Below are 14,873 nucleotides of genomic sequence, written 5' to 3' on the forward strand. Positions count from 1 at the left end.
AGGTAGAAGACAGAGGATGGTGGTGGAGGGTTTTTTTTTCAGACTGGAGGCCTTTGACCAGTGGAGTGCCACAAGGATCGGTACTGGGCCCTCTACTTTTCATCATTTACATAAATGATTTGAATGGGAGCATAAGAGGTACAGTTAGTAGGTTTGCAGATGACACCAAAATTGGAGATGTTGTGGAGAGCAAAGAAGGTTACCTCAGATTACAACAAAATCTGGACCAGATGGGCCAATGGACTGAAAAGTGGCAGATAGAGTTTAATTTAGATAAATGTGAAGTGCTGCATTTTGGGAAAGCAAATCTTAGCAGGACTTATACACTTAATGATAAGGTCCTAGGGAGTGTTGCTGAACAAAGAGACCTTGGAGTGCAGGTTCATACCTCCTTGAAAGTGGAGTCACAGATAAATAGGATAGTGAAGAAGGTGTTTGGTATGCTTTCCTTCATTGGTCAGAGTATTGAGTACAGGGGTTGAGAGGTCATGTTGCGGCTGTACAGGATATTGGTTAGACCACTGTTGGACTAGTGAGTGCAATTCTGGTCTCCTTCCTATCGGAAAGATGTTGTGAAACTTGAAAGGGTTCAGAAAAGATTTACAAGGATGTTGCTAGGGTTGGAGGATTTGAGCTATAGGGAGAGGTTGAATAGGCTGGGGCTGTTTTCCCTGGAGCATCGGGTGACCTTATAGAGGTTTACAAAATTATGAGGGGCATGGATTGGATAAATAGACAAAGTCCTTTCCCTGGGGTCGGGGGGGTCCAGAGCTAGAGGGCATAGGTTTAAGATGAGAGCAAAAAGATATAAAAGAGACCTAAGGGGCAACTTTTTCACTCAGAAGGTGGTACGTGTATGGAATGAGTTGCCAGAGGAAGTGGTGGAGGCTGGTACAATTGCAACATTTAAAAGGCATCTAGATGTGTATATGAATAGGAAGGGTTTGGAGGGATATGGGCTGGGTGCTGGCAGGTGGGACTAGATTGGGTTGGGATATCTAATCGGCATGGACGAGTTGGACCGAAGGATCTGTTTCCGTGCTATGACACTCTATGCTGGTATTGACCTGCTCAGCCATCTCTTTCCATTACTGCCGGATAATTTCGCAGAGCAGCTATTAGTGGTGAGTTCTACTTCCAAGGTACAGGGATCATGGAATGATAGCATATTGCCTGCTACTTTGATCAGACTCCTTAAATTAGTACTGGGCCTGACCCTTCATCCTGAATTGGCGAGTTGCCTGCAAAGAGAGCAATTGTACCAAAAGCTGGCTTTCTATATAAACACAGCGACTCACCACTCACCAAATCTAAGTTGGAAATTAAAATTGCTTTCTACTAACTAATTAATCATCAAGTAGACATTAGTGAATCCAGCAATAACGAAAATCTAGGTTCACTTTGATGTTCTGCCTGTCATTTGAAGACATTTCCTTTCAATATTCTAACTTTGTAATATCTCACAAGGTGATAATGGGACAAGTGCTCCAGATACTCAAAAGCTACTGATTATTTCAGAGGCTAGACACTGTTTGGCCACCTAATTGTCTCTTAGTGTTTCAATGAAGGGTCATGAGATTACCAAGAATAGGAAGGAAGAGAAAACAGTAATACTATGCTTAAATGATGCCACATTTGTATGTAAACACTTGCATTTGTAGAAGGAAGTAAAAAGTCTAATGGAAATGAAGATTTACATACTCAAAGGGTTTTTTTATGCCACTACAGCTGCAGCACAGCAAAATTTTTCGAGGTCTCTTTTTTCAAGTGATTGCAAATGAAAAGAATTATTTGAACTATATATTGAATATGTTTTCATTTCTTATTTATATTCATTGAATGTTGTAACACTTCAAGCGCTCATCTACATACCTTTCATAGGTTGTGAGGTTTCCCACCTATACTGTTCTGCCAGGCAATGCATTTCAGATTCCCACCATTCTCTGGGTGAAAAATATTTTCCTTCAGTCCCCCCTAACTCTTCCCACTTATCTTAAAGATATGTCCCATTCTTCAGGATCTTGCCTGGGTTGGAGCATTTAAGCAATGAAGGTAGGCTAAATGGGCTCTGGTTGTTTTCTTTAGAGCAAAGAAGGCTGAAGGGTGACCCTGACTGAGATACATAAGATGATGAGGGGCATGTTTTTGACCCTTCAACTAAGGGGAATAGTTGCCTTCTATCCATCCTAAACATGCCCTTCATGATCTTAAACATCTTAATCAGGTCACCCTTCAGCTTTCTTTGCTCTTAAGAAAACAAACCAAGCCTATCCAGCCTCTCTTCATAACTGAAATGCTCCAACCCAGGTGAATTCTGGTGAATCTCCTCTGCAACCCATCCAGTTCAGTCACATTCTCCTAACAGTGCGGTGGTCATACCTATACACAGTACTTCAACTGTGGCCCAACCAAACTCTTGTACAGCCACAAAATAATCTCCCTGCTCTTACAACCTGTGCCATGTCTGATAAAAAGAAGAGTGCCTATGACTTCTTAACTACTCTATTCACCTGTCCTGCCCCCTCCAGGAATCTGTATGCAAGTTCCCAAAGGTTTTTGTATTTCTCAGAGCTTCCTAGTGTCCTGCCGTTCACTGCGTACTGTATTCCCTTATCTTGTTACTTCATTCAAAGTGCATAGCTTTACACTTTTCAAGGTGAAATTCCATCAGCCACTGATCTGCCCATCTGACCAATCCCTCTATACCTTTGTGGGCAGCACAGTGGCACAGTGGTTAGCACTGCTGCCTCACAGCGCCAGAGACCCAGGTTCAATTCCCGCCTCAGGCGACTGACTGTGTGGAGTTTGCACGTTCTCCCCGTGTCTGCGTGGGTTTCCTCCGGGTGCTCCGGTTTCCTCCCACAGTCCAAAGATGTGCAGGTCAGGTGAATTGCCCGTAGTGTTAGGTAAGTGGTAAATGTTGGGGTATGGGTGGGTTGTGCTTCGGCGGGTCAGTGTGGACTTGTTGAGCCGAAGGGCCTGTTTCCACACTGTAAGTAATCTAATCTAATCTAATCTAATCTAATCATCATTTCCTGTAAACGAACACTTTCTTTCTCATTGTCAACCATATGACCAATTCTGATGTCATCCGCAAACTTACTTAGCATCCCCTCTATGTTCTCATTTCTGATTTATATCTGTCACGAGCAATAAGGGACCCAGCACTGATCCCTGTGGTATGCCTCTGGACACTGGCCTCTAGTCGCATAAACAGTCTAATTTCTTTCCAAAGTAATAACTGGGAATTGTATTTGAATAATGCATCCCTGTATCAGTATAAGATGAATAAACTGGTATTGAGATTAGTATGAGGATGATGTTTCTGTTTGTGTGTTTTGTAACAGATATTAATGGAAGGAACTGTGGGAGATAACTTAGGAGGAGACATTGGGATTGATGACCTATCCTTTATGGATTGTTCGTTCTATAATGGTGAGTATATTATTTATTGTTCAATTATAAAAGTAGTTTCATCAGCATTTATTAACATTCAGGATTTGACCTCCTTTTAGTGTCCTTTATAATGTTGCTCTTATAGCTGAAAGGCAATGTTAGAAAAAAATGTAACTGCAGTGTGGCCAAAGAAAGCAAGCAATATGCTATCACTCACTTTATGGCTAATGATTGGAATTTATATCCCAAACTGTGATATTTGGTAGAACAAACACTTTCAATGTCTCATGCTCTTAGGAATTAAGTGTAGGTATTGCACAGTTTCTGGAAATGGCAGAATAGTTTGAATATTATATATATTATATAGACCAAAGAAATAACAGGAAGTAATTTGCATTTATATAACACCTTTACTGTAAACAAAATACCCAAAGGTGCCTCATGTATGTAAAATCAGGTAAAAATTGATAGTTATATAAAAATAGAGACGTTAAGATGGACGACTGAAAGCTTGGTCTCAGAACCAACTTTTAAAAAGAGATAATTAAAGGGAAAAGTACAAAAGTGTACGAAGGAGTTCAAATTTACCATCAGGTCAACTTGAGGAAGTGGAGAAAGAAAAGTTGTACCAGAGGCCAGCTTTGGAGGACTGCAAGAGAAATAGAAGGACTGAAACTATGGAGACACTTGAGTGGCAGGATGAAACTATTAAAATGGAGACATCTGTGGACTGAAGGTCAATGTGAATTATAGGACATTGACAAGAAAACAAGATTTGGTGTAAAATGCACAGAAAGTCAAGAAAAAGAAAGGAAAGAAAAAGAATATCATTTAAATAGCATTTTGCATGACCACAGGATGTACTAAAGTGCTTTATGCCAAATAAAGTACTTCTGAAGTGCAATCGCTGCTGTAATATAATAAATGAGGCATCCAGTTTATGCACAGTAAGCTTCCATAAAAGGCAATATGACAGTGCTGAAGCAATTCTAGAAAGAAAAATTAAGGTAATTTCTTCAATAATATTGTGTATATATTCATTTAGTATTAGCCACACTCCATCAATTACATGCTAATAATGATCTGACAATTATTATTGAGTAAGACAGAGGGTGATGGGGAGGGTTTTTTTTGGACTGGAGGCCTGTGAGCATGGTATGATGCAAGGATTGGTGCTGGATTCACTGTTTTTTATCATTTATATAAATGATTTGGATGTGAATGTAGGAGGAATGGTTAGTAAGTTTGCAGGTGACACCAAAATTGGTGGTGTAGTGGACAGCGAAAAAGGTTATCTCAGTGTACAACAGGACCTTGATCAGATGGGTCGAGGAGTGGCAGATGGCATTTAGTTTAGATAAATTAGGTGTTGTTGCATTTTGGTAAGGCAAACCAGGATATGATTTATACACTTAGTAGTTGATTCCTGGGGAGTGTTGCCAAACATAGAACTTTGGAATTCAGGTTCATAGTTCCTTGAGATGGAGTCATGGATAGACAGGGTAGTGAAGAAGGCACGTGGTACACTTGCCTTTATTGGTCAGTGCTTTGAGTATATGAGTTGGGATGCCATATTGCAGCTGTACATGACATTAGTTAGGTCAATTATGGAAGACTGCATTCAGTTTGGGTCTCCCTGCTATAGGAAAGATACTCTTAAACTTGAAAATGTTCAGAAAAGATTGACTGGGATTTGCTGGGGTTGGAGAGTTTGAGCTACAGGAAGCAGCTGAATAGGCTAGGACTTTATTCCCTGGAGTGTTAGAGGCTGAGGGGTAATCTTATAGAGGTTGATAAAATCACGTGGGGCTGTGGATAGAGTGAATAACCAAGGTCTTTTTCCCAGAATAGAGGAGTTCAAAACTAGAGGGCATAGGTTTAAGGAGAGAGGGAAAAGTTATAAAATGGACTTAAGGGGCAACCTTTTCACACTGAGGGTGGTGCGTGTATGGATGACCTTAAAAGGTATCTAGATGGGTACATGATAGGAATGGTTTAGAGGGGTATGGGCCAATTGCTGGCAAGTGGGACTAGATTATTTTAAGATAGCTGGTCGACATGGACGAGTTGGACTCCAGGATCTCTGCCCGTGCTGTACAACTCTATAACTCTATGATGCTAAGACTTCAGTCATTATTTGTCTGACTAATCCTTCAGTGTGGATAAGATCAATGACATAATAACACTGAGTACACAGAGAATCCCAGGCCGGTCATGGCTTTTCATTCCAACAAATAACAAAATAAAATGCTCATTGTAAATTTTAGAGTTTGTACTGCAAAAATACCTTTTTCATTTGTAAGTTTTCACCTCATCATTTCTCCTCTTCTGGTTTCCCAGCTATGAGTTTCCCCCAAAAAAATATTGACTGAAGGATCTACTCTTGAATCTTTTCAGATTCACCCATGAACTCATCGATGTTTACAGCTCAAAAGGAGATCATTCAGTGCATCATGTCTGCTGTGGCCAGCAAGGATCTGGCTCCACTGATCCCATTTTCCAGCTCTTGGTCCATAGCCCTGGAAGCTATAGCAATGTGAATAAATATCTCAATACAGCTGAAATGGTGGAAGGGTTTCTGACTCAAACGTATCTTTATCCCCTTCCGTCCACGCATCGATGAATTTAATACACGTCGTGATGTCAAACACTTCTTCCACCGCCTCTGCTTCCGAGCTTACTTTTACAATCAGGACCCCCGCCCACCTCCTGAGAACCCCTTCACCCACCTCCAACACACTCCATCCAGCTGGACACCCCGCACTGGCCTATTACCTGCCCTCGATCTCTTCATTTTCAACTACCGCCGAGACATTGACCGCCTCAACCTGTCTACCCCCTCCCCCACTCCAACCTCTCACCCTTACAATGCACTGCCCTCCACTCCCTCTGCTCCAACCCCAACCTCACCATCAAACCAGTGGATAAAGGGGGTGCAGTGGTAATTTGGCGCACTGACCTCTACACCGCTGAAGCCAGTTGCCAACTCGAAGATGCCTTCTCCTACCACCCCCTCAACCATGACCCCATTCCCCCCCCATCACCAAACCATCATCTCCCAGACCTTACAGAACCACATCACCTCAGGAGATCTCCCACCCACAGCTTCCAACCTCGTAGTCCAGGAACCCCAAACCACCTGATTCTACCTCCCACAGCTCCTTCCCAAAATCCACAAGCCTGACCACCCCAGCGACCCATCGTCTCAGCATCCTCCTGTCCCACCGAACTCATCTCCACCTACTTTGATACTGTCCTATCCCCCCTAGTCCAGGGACTCTCCACATACATTGGAGACACCACCCACGTCCTCCATGTCCTCCAAGACTTCCGTTTCCCCAGCTGCCAATGACTCATCTTCACCATGGACATCCAATCCCTCTACACCTCCATCCGCCATGACCACAGCTCCAAGCCCTCCATTTCTTCCTCTCTCGACGTCCCCAACAGTACCCTTCCACTGACACTCTCATTCGTTTGGCTGAACGGATCCTCACCCTTAATAATTTCTCCTTCGAATCCTCCCACTTCCTCCAGACCAAAGGAGTAGCCATGAGCACCAGTATGGGCCCCAGCTATGCCTGTCTCTTTGGCTACGTAGAACAGTCCATCTTACACTGGCACCACTCCTCACCTCTTCTTCTGCTACAGTGATGACTGTATCGTCGCCACCTTATGCTCCTGCGAGGAGGTTGAGCAATTCATCAACTTCACCAATACATTCCACCCTGACCTTAAATTCAGCTGGACCATCTCTGACACCTCTCTCCCCTTCCTGGACCTCTCCATCTCCATTAATGACGACAAACTTGACAGTGACATTTTTTTACAAACCCACCGACTCCCACAGCTACCTAGATTACACCTCTTCCCACCCTACCTCCTGCAAAAATGCCATCCTGTATTCCCAATTCCTCCGCCTCTGTTCCCAGGCGGACAGTTCCACCACAGAACACACCAGATGGCCTCCTTCTTTAGAGACCACAATTTCCCTCCAATGCATCTCATCCACATCCCACACCTCCGCCTCAAACCCCACCCCTCTAACCGTAACAAGGACAGTACCCCCCTGGTCCTCATCTTCCACGCTATCAACCTTCGCATAAATCGGATCATCCACCACCTCCAAACGGACCTAACCACCAAAGATATATTTCCCTCCCCACCCATTTCCACTTTCCGCAAAGACCATTCTCTCCGTGACTACCTGGTCAGGTCCACGCCCCCCTATAACCCACCCTTCCATCCTGGCACCTTCCACTGACACCGCAGGAATTGCAAAACTTGCGCACACACCTCCTCCCTCACCTCTATCCAAGGCACTAAAGGAGCCTTCCATATCCATCAAAGTTTCACCTGCATACCCACCAATGTCATTTACTGTATCTGTTGCTCACGATACAGTTTCCTCTACATTGGGGAGACTGGACGCCTCCTCACAGAGTGCTTTAGGGAACATCTCCAGGACACACGCACCAATCAACCACACCGTCCTGTGGCCCAACATTTCAACTCCCCCTCCCACTTTGCCGAGGACATGCAGGCCCTGGGCCTCCTCCACCGCCGCTCCCTCACCACCCGACGCCTGGAGGAAGAACACCTCATCTTCTGCCTCGGAACACTTCAACTCCAGGGCATCAATGTGGACTTCACCAGTTTCCTCATTTCCTCTCCCCCCACCTTTCCCCAGTTCCAAACTTCCAGCTCAGCACCATCTTCATGACCTGTCCCACCTGCCTATCTCCCTTCCCAACTATCCACTCCATCCTCCTCTCTGAGCTATTGCCTCCATCCCCACCCACATTCACCTATTGTACTCTTTGCTACCTTCCCTCCACCCTGGAGGCTCCCTGCTTCTATTCCTGATGAAGGGCTTTTGCCTGAAACGTCGATTCTCCTGCTCCTCAGATGCTACCTGACCTACTGGGCTTTTCCAGCACTACTCTAATCTAAACTCTGGTTTCTAGCATCTCCAGTCCTCACTTTTGCCTCTGTGAGGGCCCCTCCAATTTCTGGTACTTTCCAGGGCCCAACCATTCAAAGTATAATTCTTTACCTCGCTCGCCCTCCCAAGTGCATTACCTCACACCTTTTCAATTCCATTTGCCATGGTTCTGCCCAAGTGATGGGCTTGATATTATCCTTGTGCTCCTCAATATTTAGCACCCAAACAATTTGTGTCATCTGTGGATTTCTTGATTATATAAAATTAAGTCTAAATCCTGAAAGTACACCACAAACAGCAAGGGTCCCAGCACCATGTCTGGTGTAACATCCCAAGAAACAGACTTCGAGTCAAAGGAACTTCTCTCTACCATTACCTTCGGAGTGATTCTGATTAACTGACTGTTAGATGAACAGATTAGAAATATTGTTGGGAGCTTATGTTAGAGTGAGGAGCACAGTAGATGAACTGTGCTACTGTGGCAACTTACTATGTCAGCTTCTGTATGATTTCCTTAAAGATTCAGAGGTTTTCAGGTATTGACAGGAAAAGGTTGGTGCGGCAGGGTCCTCAAAGAATAGGACAAAATGGCAATATTTGCATACAATAAACAGACCAATACCTGCAGTTGAATAAAGGTTTGTAATCAATGAGCCTAATCATGCAAGGAAACAATGCCTCAGGCAATATGAAACAGAGTACTTATAAAGCCAAAGGTCAAAGGCTATCTCTTCTGTTGAATTGTTGTCTCTTGGAAGATCTTTTTGTTATTGTTTACTGCCTTTTTAATTTACATAGGAAACAACCACCTCCAATCCTGCAAGTTGCAAATGGCACCCGGTGCTTGCTTGGAGACACTGTCAGGGTAGTGGTAAAACATGGACTGTCGATGTTTGACTTCCGTGTAAATCCAAGGTCTTAATACTTGGAACTTACATGGATTGAGATGGTTTTTAAAAGGAGAGACAGCATAGAATCACAAGGTCATACATCATGGAGACAGACCCTTCAGTCCAACCAGTCCATGCCCAACCAATCCCAAACTAAGCATATCCCTACAATCCTTTCCTATTCATGTACTTATTTAAGTGTCTTTTAAACATTGTAACTGTGCATACATCTGCCACTTCTTCAGGGAGTTCATTCCACACACGAATCACTATCTGTCTAAAAAATTTGTCCCTCGTCTTTTCAAATCTCTCTCTTCTCAGCTTAAAATTTGCCCCCTAGTCTTGAAATTCCCTGTGGTAGGGAAAGAAAATCTGGACTGTTGTGTACAGTTTTGGTCCCTTACTTGAGGAAGGGTATAATTGCATTGGAGGCAGCTCAGAGAAGGTTTACTAGATTAACTCCAGAGTTGAAAATCTAATCTTATGAGGGGAGATTGAGCAGGTTAGGTCAATACCCATGAGAGTTTTAAAGGATGAGAGGAGATCTGACTGAGGCATATAAGATCTTCAAAGCGATTAAAAATGTGACAGTAGAGTGGGTATTGCTCCTTGTGGGGCAATCTAGAACAAAAGGTTATGGTTTTAGATTATGGGGAGGCAGATTTAAAGCAGAGATGAGGAATTACTTCTCTCAAAGTGTCAGAAATATGTGTAATTCACAGCCCAGAGTGCAGTGGATGCCAGAATACTGGATAAGTTTAAGGAGAAGATGGACAGATTTTGAAGTAGTAATGGCTTTAAAGGGTTATGGGAAGTGGGGAGGAAAGTAGAGTTGAGGCCAGGGTGAGATTAGCTGTAATCAAATTAAATAGCAGAGTAGGATCAAGAGGCTGAATGGCTTCTCGTTCCCATGTTCTCAAAATGGTCGCAGTGTTCACCTGAGCATAGATTAAGCCAAGCTTCAGGAAACCAATTGGAATAAACAAAGTTGTCTGAACTGAAATTCAGCCTTTCTCAAAAAAAAAGTCAGATGTGACAAAACTGGAATATCCTGTTATACTTTATTCCTGTATAATTAATTTCACATTTTGGAGATGAAAGATTCACCTGGAGTGATCTGCATGGTTAACCATGACCATAGACATAAGAATACGCAAATGACCTGCATTTTTGACAAAGGAATGGAGATGGATTTGGAACAGCAGAACTGGAAAAAGCTTTCTGTCTTTCTCTCTGTTTCACTGAAAAGAGTCAAGGCAACTTCTGACAAAACTGAAGAAACATCTGAACACTGAGAGCTCAAAGGCATTGACAATATTCCTGTTTACTGCTGTTCTAGGACAATACTAACAAAACATGGTCTTATGTTTAACACCTTACACTTTCAAGACATCCTAAGGACTTTAAACAGCATTGTTTTTTATCTTCTCCTTTGCATTGGACACTACCTTTGTACCTTTGTATCTGTACTTGCGTGTGTGTTTGATGCTTCAGCTTCATGACTTTTCTCAGGATTAGTGAGTACCAAAATTGTTTTATCTTCCACTTACAAAAACCTTGAAATTATCTCAATGATTTTTTTGAGAAATAGTTAACTACTTTTCATTTAATGTAAGGCATGGCCATGTGCTAAAAATATCATTAAGTTTTGGCGGATTAGAAAGGAAAGCAGTTGATTAAGTTCACCTCAGCTAGCCATAACAACAGAGAAATCTCCAGCCAAAGTCATGAGATGGCTATGCATTTTGGAAGCTGCAAAAAGGATTGACTTTCATTTTGCAAACCTGGAAAGGAGACATGGCTCATGTGTCTCATTGTTAACTCGCTAGTCGCAGAATTTTAAAGACGCTACTTCATTAATTATGCATGAATTCAATATCATCGAGCTTTCCAGATTATAACATCTCTTAAACTACTTAGCGTTTTCATTGTTTTTTCTTTCCAAAGCACAAATTTAGAAATACTTACTAATCTCTCATTTAACAAAATGCTTCCAAGGAAATGTTTATCAGCTCTGCAATGTTTGCAAATGTCATTTAATTTCAGACTTTGTCATGAATGAGAATAAGGTTTGTGCTTTCTCTGGCTTCTCCTGTCAGTTACTGTGACATGTGGACTGGCCTGCAACATGTGTTTCCAAGATATCACTAAATAGCAGAATGAAAATGCAATTTTTTGCCTTTAGTGTGGAATTAATAATACAGGATGATATTTTCTGGTAAGAATTTGGGCAGCAGAAAATAGAAGATAATTGAATTGTAATAATGTTCAGAGGCAGCTTGAGGATATTTGAAAAGATTACGTTGTTCAATTGCCCACTTTGAACTATAGGATAATGGCTGGAACAGGCGGAAACAGCAAGAAGAAGAGAAAACTGTATTGCATTCAAATCCCACTTTTAATGGTGAAAAGAATCCCAGTGTGTATCACGGAGATTCAAAGAAAATTGTGCACTGAGCCAAAAAGAATCAATTTATGAGAGTGACCAAATATCAGAATGAGCTTATCAATAAGAAGGAAGAGCTCTAAACTGATCAGCTTCATATACACAACATCATAGTTGTCATTTCACCAGGCAGTGCTCAATTACAGATCAAAACTGGGGACTGTGAAAGGTTTAAAGTTGTTACTTATTCCAGAGTTTGAGTTCTGAGATGGGTAAACAGAAACATTTGAAACAGTTAGTCAACAGAAATGTAGTACATACCCATGACAGCGATGGGATTCAGCAGAGGTTTAGGATGGTGTGCGCTGGTGTCTTTTGTTCCTAAAATAGATAATGCAACAATCTTTTGTAGAATCAATTGTAACTGTTGGGTCTTTTCAGGTGACTTACCAGCAGCAGCTCCAACAACACCATCAGGCCCATCGAGACCTTTGACACTTCCACCTAATAACTGCACAGCCAATGAATTTATTTGTAAAACTAATGGGCAGTGTGTTGACATCATCAAGAAATGCGATTTCAGGGATGATTGTTCAGATAAGACAGATGAATTATCCTGTGGTAGGTATCCAATACTTTTCCAAACTTAAATTATCTATTGAAATGTAACTTGGGAGAATTCAACATTCAGATATCATTCTCAGAAAATGCAGTTAAAATGACAAATGATAATGTTGATAGCAATGATTTTGAGACAGAAGTCAGTTGATATCTATTTTATGTTTATTCATTGAATAAACAGCACTAGCTATACCAAAAGTTATTGCCCATTCATTATTGTCCTCGAAAAAATGGATGATGAAACATCTTCTTGAATCTTGTGCTATCCATTTGGATTGGAAGCAGACACAGAGCTGTGATTCTCCTTTGCAAAGTGCAATTACCTGTACACTTTCTTTTGCTTTTGTTGCATAACATAATTCTTACTTTGAGCTCCATTTCTTACTCATAGAAACATAAAAAATAGGAGCAGAATTAAGCTATTCAGCCCTTTGATCCTGCTCCACTATTCAACGTGGCATGGCTGATCGTCCAGTTCAGCATCCTCTTCCTGCTTTCTCCCCATAACCTGTGGAAGCAGACTGCCAAGTATGTTTATTTGCAGCAATGATACCATTTACTAAAACTCGATTAAGGAAAGGTGTCCCAAACATTTGGGGAACAGTGAAGAAATGGTGATATAGTTCAGAGTCATGGTGGTATAGAACTATTGAAGGGATACCTGGAAGGGATTCACACGTTTATTCTTCTTGCTAGTAGAGTTTGAGCATTTTGAAAGTGCAGTCAATTGACCTTTCATTAGCCGCTCTAGTACAATGTGTATGTGTTATACATTGCTGCCACTCTGGTCAAAGCATTATCTTGACATGGTGGATGGGGTGCTTGGGCTGCTTTGTCCCGAATGTTGCAAAGCATCTTCAGCCAATTAGAATTTTCCATCTCACTCTTGAACTGTTGATCAAATGCTTTTGGAAAGCAGCAAGTGTGTTATAAAGTGCAAATTTTCCACTTTTAACCAACTGTTATAGCTACTGTACTTATGAATCTGGTCAAATCAGGTTTCTGTTCGTGATAATGCTCAGGATATTGATGTTGGGACAGTCAGTGATGGTGATCTGATTGAATATCAAGCAGGAGTGGTTTAGATTCTCTCTCTCTCTTTGGAAATGGTAATTTCATGACATCATGCGACAGTTATTACTTGACATTTCTCAGCCCAAACTCAAAATTTGCACTGTTTACTCCATAACAACACATTAATCTGTATTCCAAATTCCACTGCATCTGTGCTCCTGGCTCAGAGATAGTCTGCTCTGTCTTTTTTTGTTTCTTCTTTTTTGCATTTGGTTTTGCTTTTTCTTTTGCTCTCTTTCTTTTTTTCTCTTTGGAGACCTTTTCAGCATCTTTGGCAAGGTATGAAATGGCTCAAGCACGTGTGACAGCAGTAGCAGGAGCTGGCTCATCAGGGAGAGTGAGTCCAATGCTGGGAGAGCAAGCCCTTGGACAACTCTTGACGGTAGCAAGTGTGGGGCCCAGCGGTGAGAGATGGTGCTGGAGAATGGTCACTTCAACATTGGTGGGCTCAGTGCAGGACTTGAAGCGGTGGTGACAGCTCTGGTTTTCAAGATGGTGGTGATGGAAGGGCACCCTCAGCTGTCGGCAAAGAAGGCAGCATCTGTGGTCGATGTCAGTCAGCTGGGGCAGGATTGATTTTGGAGTGCGCCAATCCTACCCCCAGGAAAATGGGCCAGTTGGGAGGGGATGGTGTCCGCAAACTGAAACAGCGAATAGTGCAGGTTATTCTCCTGACAGTCCCCAGCCTTACCCATATTTTGGAGTGAATCTTCTGCCCCACTGCAGTACCTTTGTTTTGAGGAATATCAGGCAGATGCTTATAATGAGAATTATTCCAATCTCAAATATTAAAGTCAGAGGCCTACCATATATTGAAGGACCCAGCGAAGACATTTGTTGCCAATGGGTCCAGCAAATTTTAGATTTGTCTCCCATGAAGCTTCAGTATTTTCCACTCAACCAATGAGAACTAAATTTGAAGCAAGAAAAAAATCATTTTAATAAATAAGTGCCCAATGTCCTTGAGAGGAACAGCAATGCTTTCTTTTTTATTCACTCGTGGGACTTGGGCATCGCTAGCTGGCCAGCATTTATTGTCTGTCCCTAGCTGCCCTTAGGAAAGTGGTGGTGAGCGGTCTTGCTGAAACAGTGCAGTCCACATGCAGCAGATTGATCCACAATGCCTTAAAGAATTCCAGGATTTTGATCCGGTGACAGTGAAGGAACGGCAATATATTTCAGGATGGTGAATGGCTTAGAGGGGAACTTGAAAGGGTGGTGTTCCCGTGAATCTGCTATCCTTGTCCTTTTAGAAAGAACATTCTTTCTGAGGATTTTTGATGAATTTCTGCAGTGCATCTTGTAGGTTGTATGTATTGCTGCTATTGAAGAAATGGAAGCTTGTGGATGTGATCCAAACAAGTGGACTGCTTTGTCCTGGATGAGTGTAGTTGGAGCTGCACCAATCCAGGAAAGTAACATGTATTCCATCACAGTGTTGATTTGTGCCTTGAAGATGGTGGACAGGTTTTAGGGAGTAAGGAGGTGAGTTACTTGCCACAGTATTCCTAAACTCTGACTTGCTCTTATAGCCAGTGTATTTATATGATAAGTCTAATTG

At 42.2% G+C, this 14,873-nt stretch overlaps 1 protein-coding gene across 1 annotated transcript in view; it reads left to right on the top strand.

The window, feature by feature from the left end:
* The window catches only part of LOC140480282 (MAM and LDL-receptor class A domain-containing protein 1-like), a 404,689-nt gene that overhangs the window by 125,052 nt on the left and 264,764 nt on the right, over positions 1-14,873 (top strand). The window contains exons 18-19 of the mRNA XM_072574989.1: positions 3,348-3,435; positions 12,059-12,238. Of these exons, the coding sequence (XP_072431090.1) occupies positions 3,348-3,435; positions 12,059-12,238 (268 nt within the window). The remainder of the gene's footprint in view (positions 1-3,347; positions 3,436-12,058; positions 12,239-14,873) is intronic.

This window comes from Chiloscyllium punctatum, chromosome 8 (assembly GCF_047496795.1).
Source record: "Chiloscyllium punctatum isolate Juve2018m chromosome 8, sChiPun1.3, whole genome shotgun sequence".
Taxonomy (NCBI): Eukaryota; Metazoa; Chordata; class Chondrichthyes; order Orectolobiformes; family Hemiscylliidae; genus Chiloscyllium; species Chiloscyllium punctatum.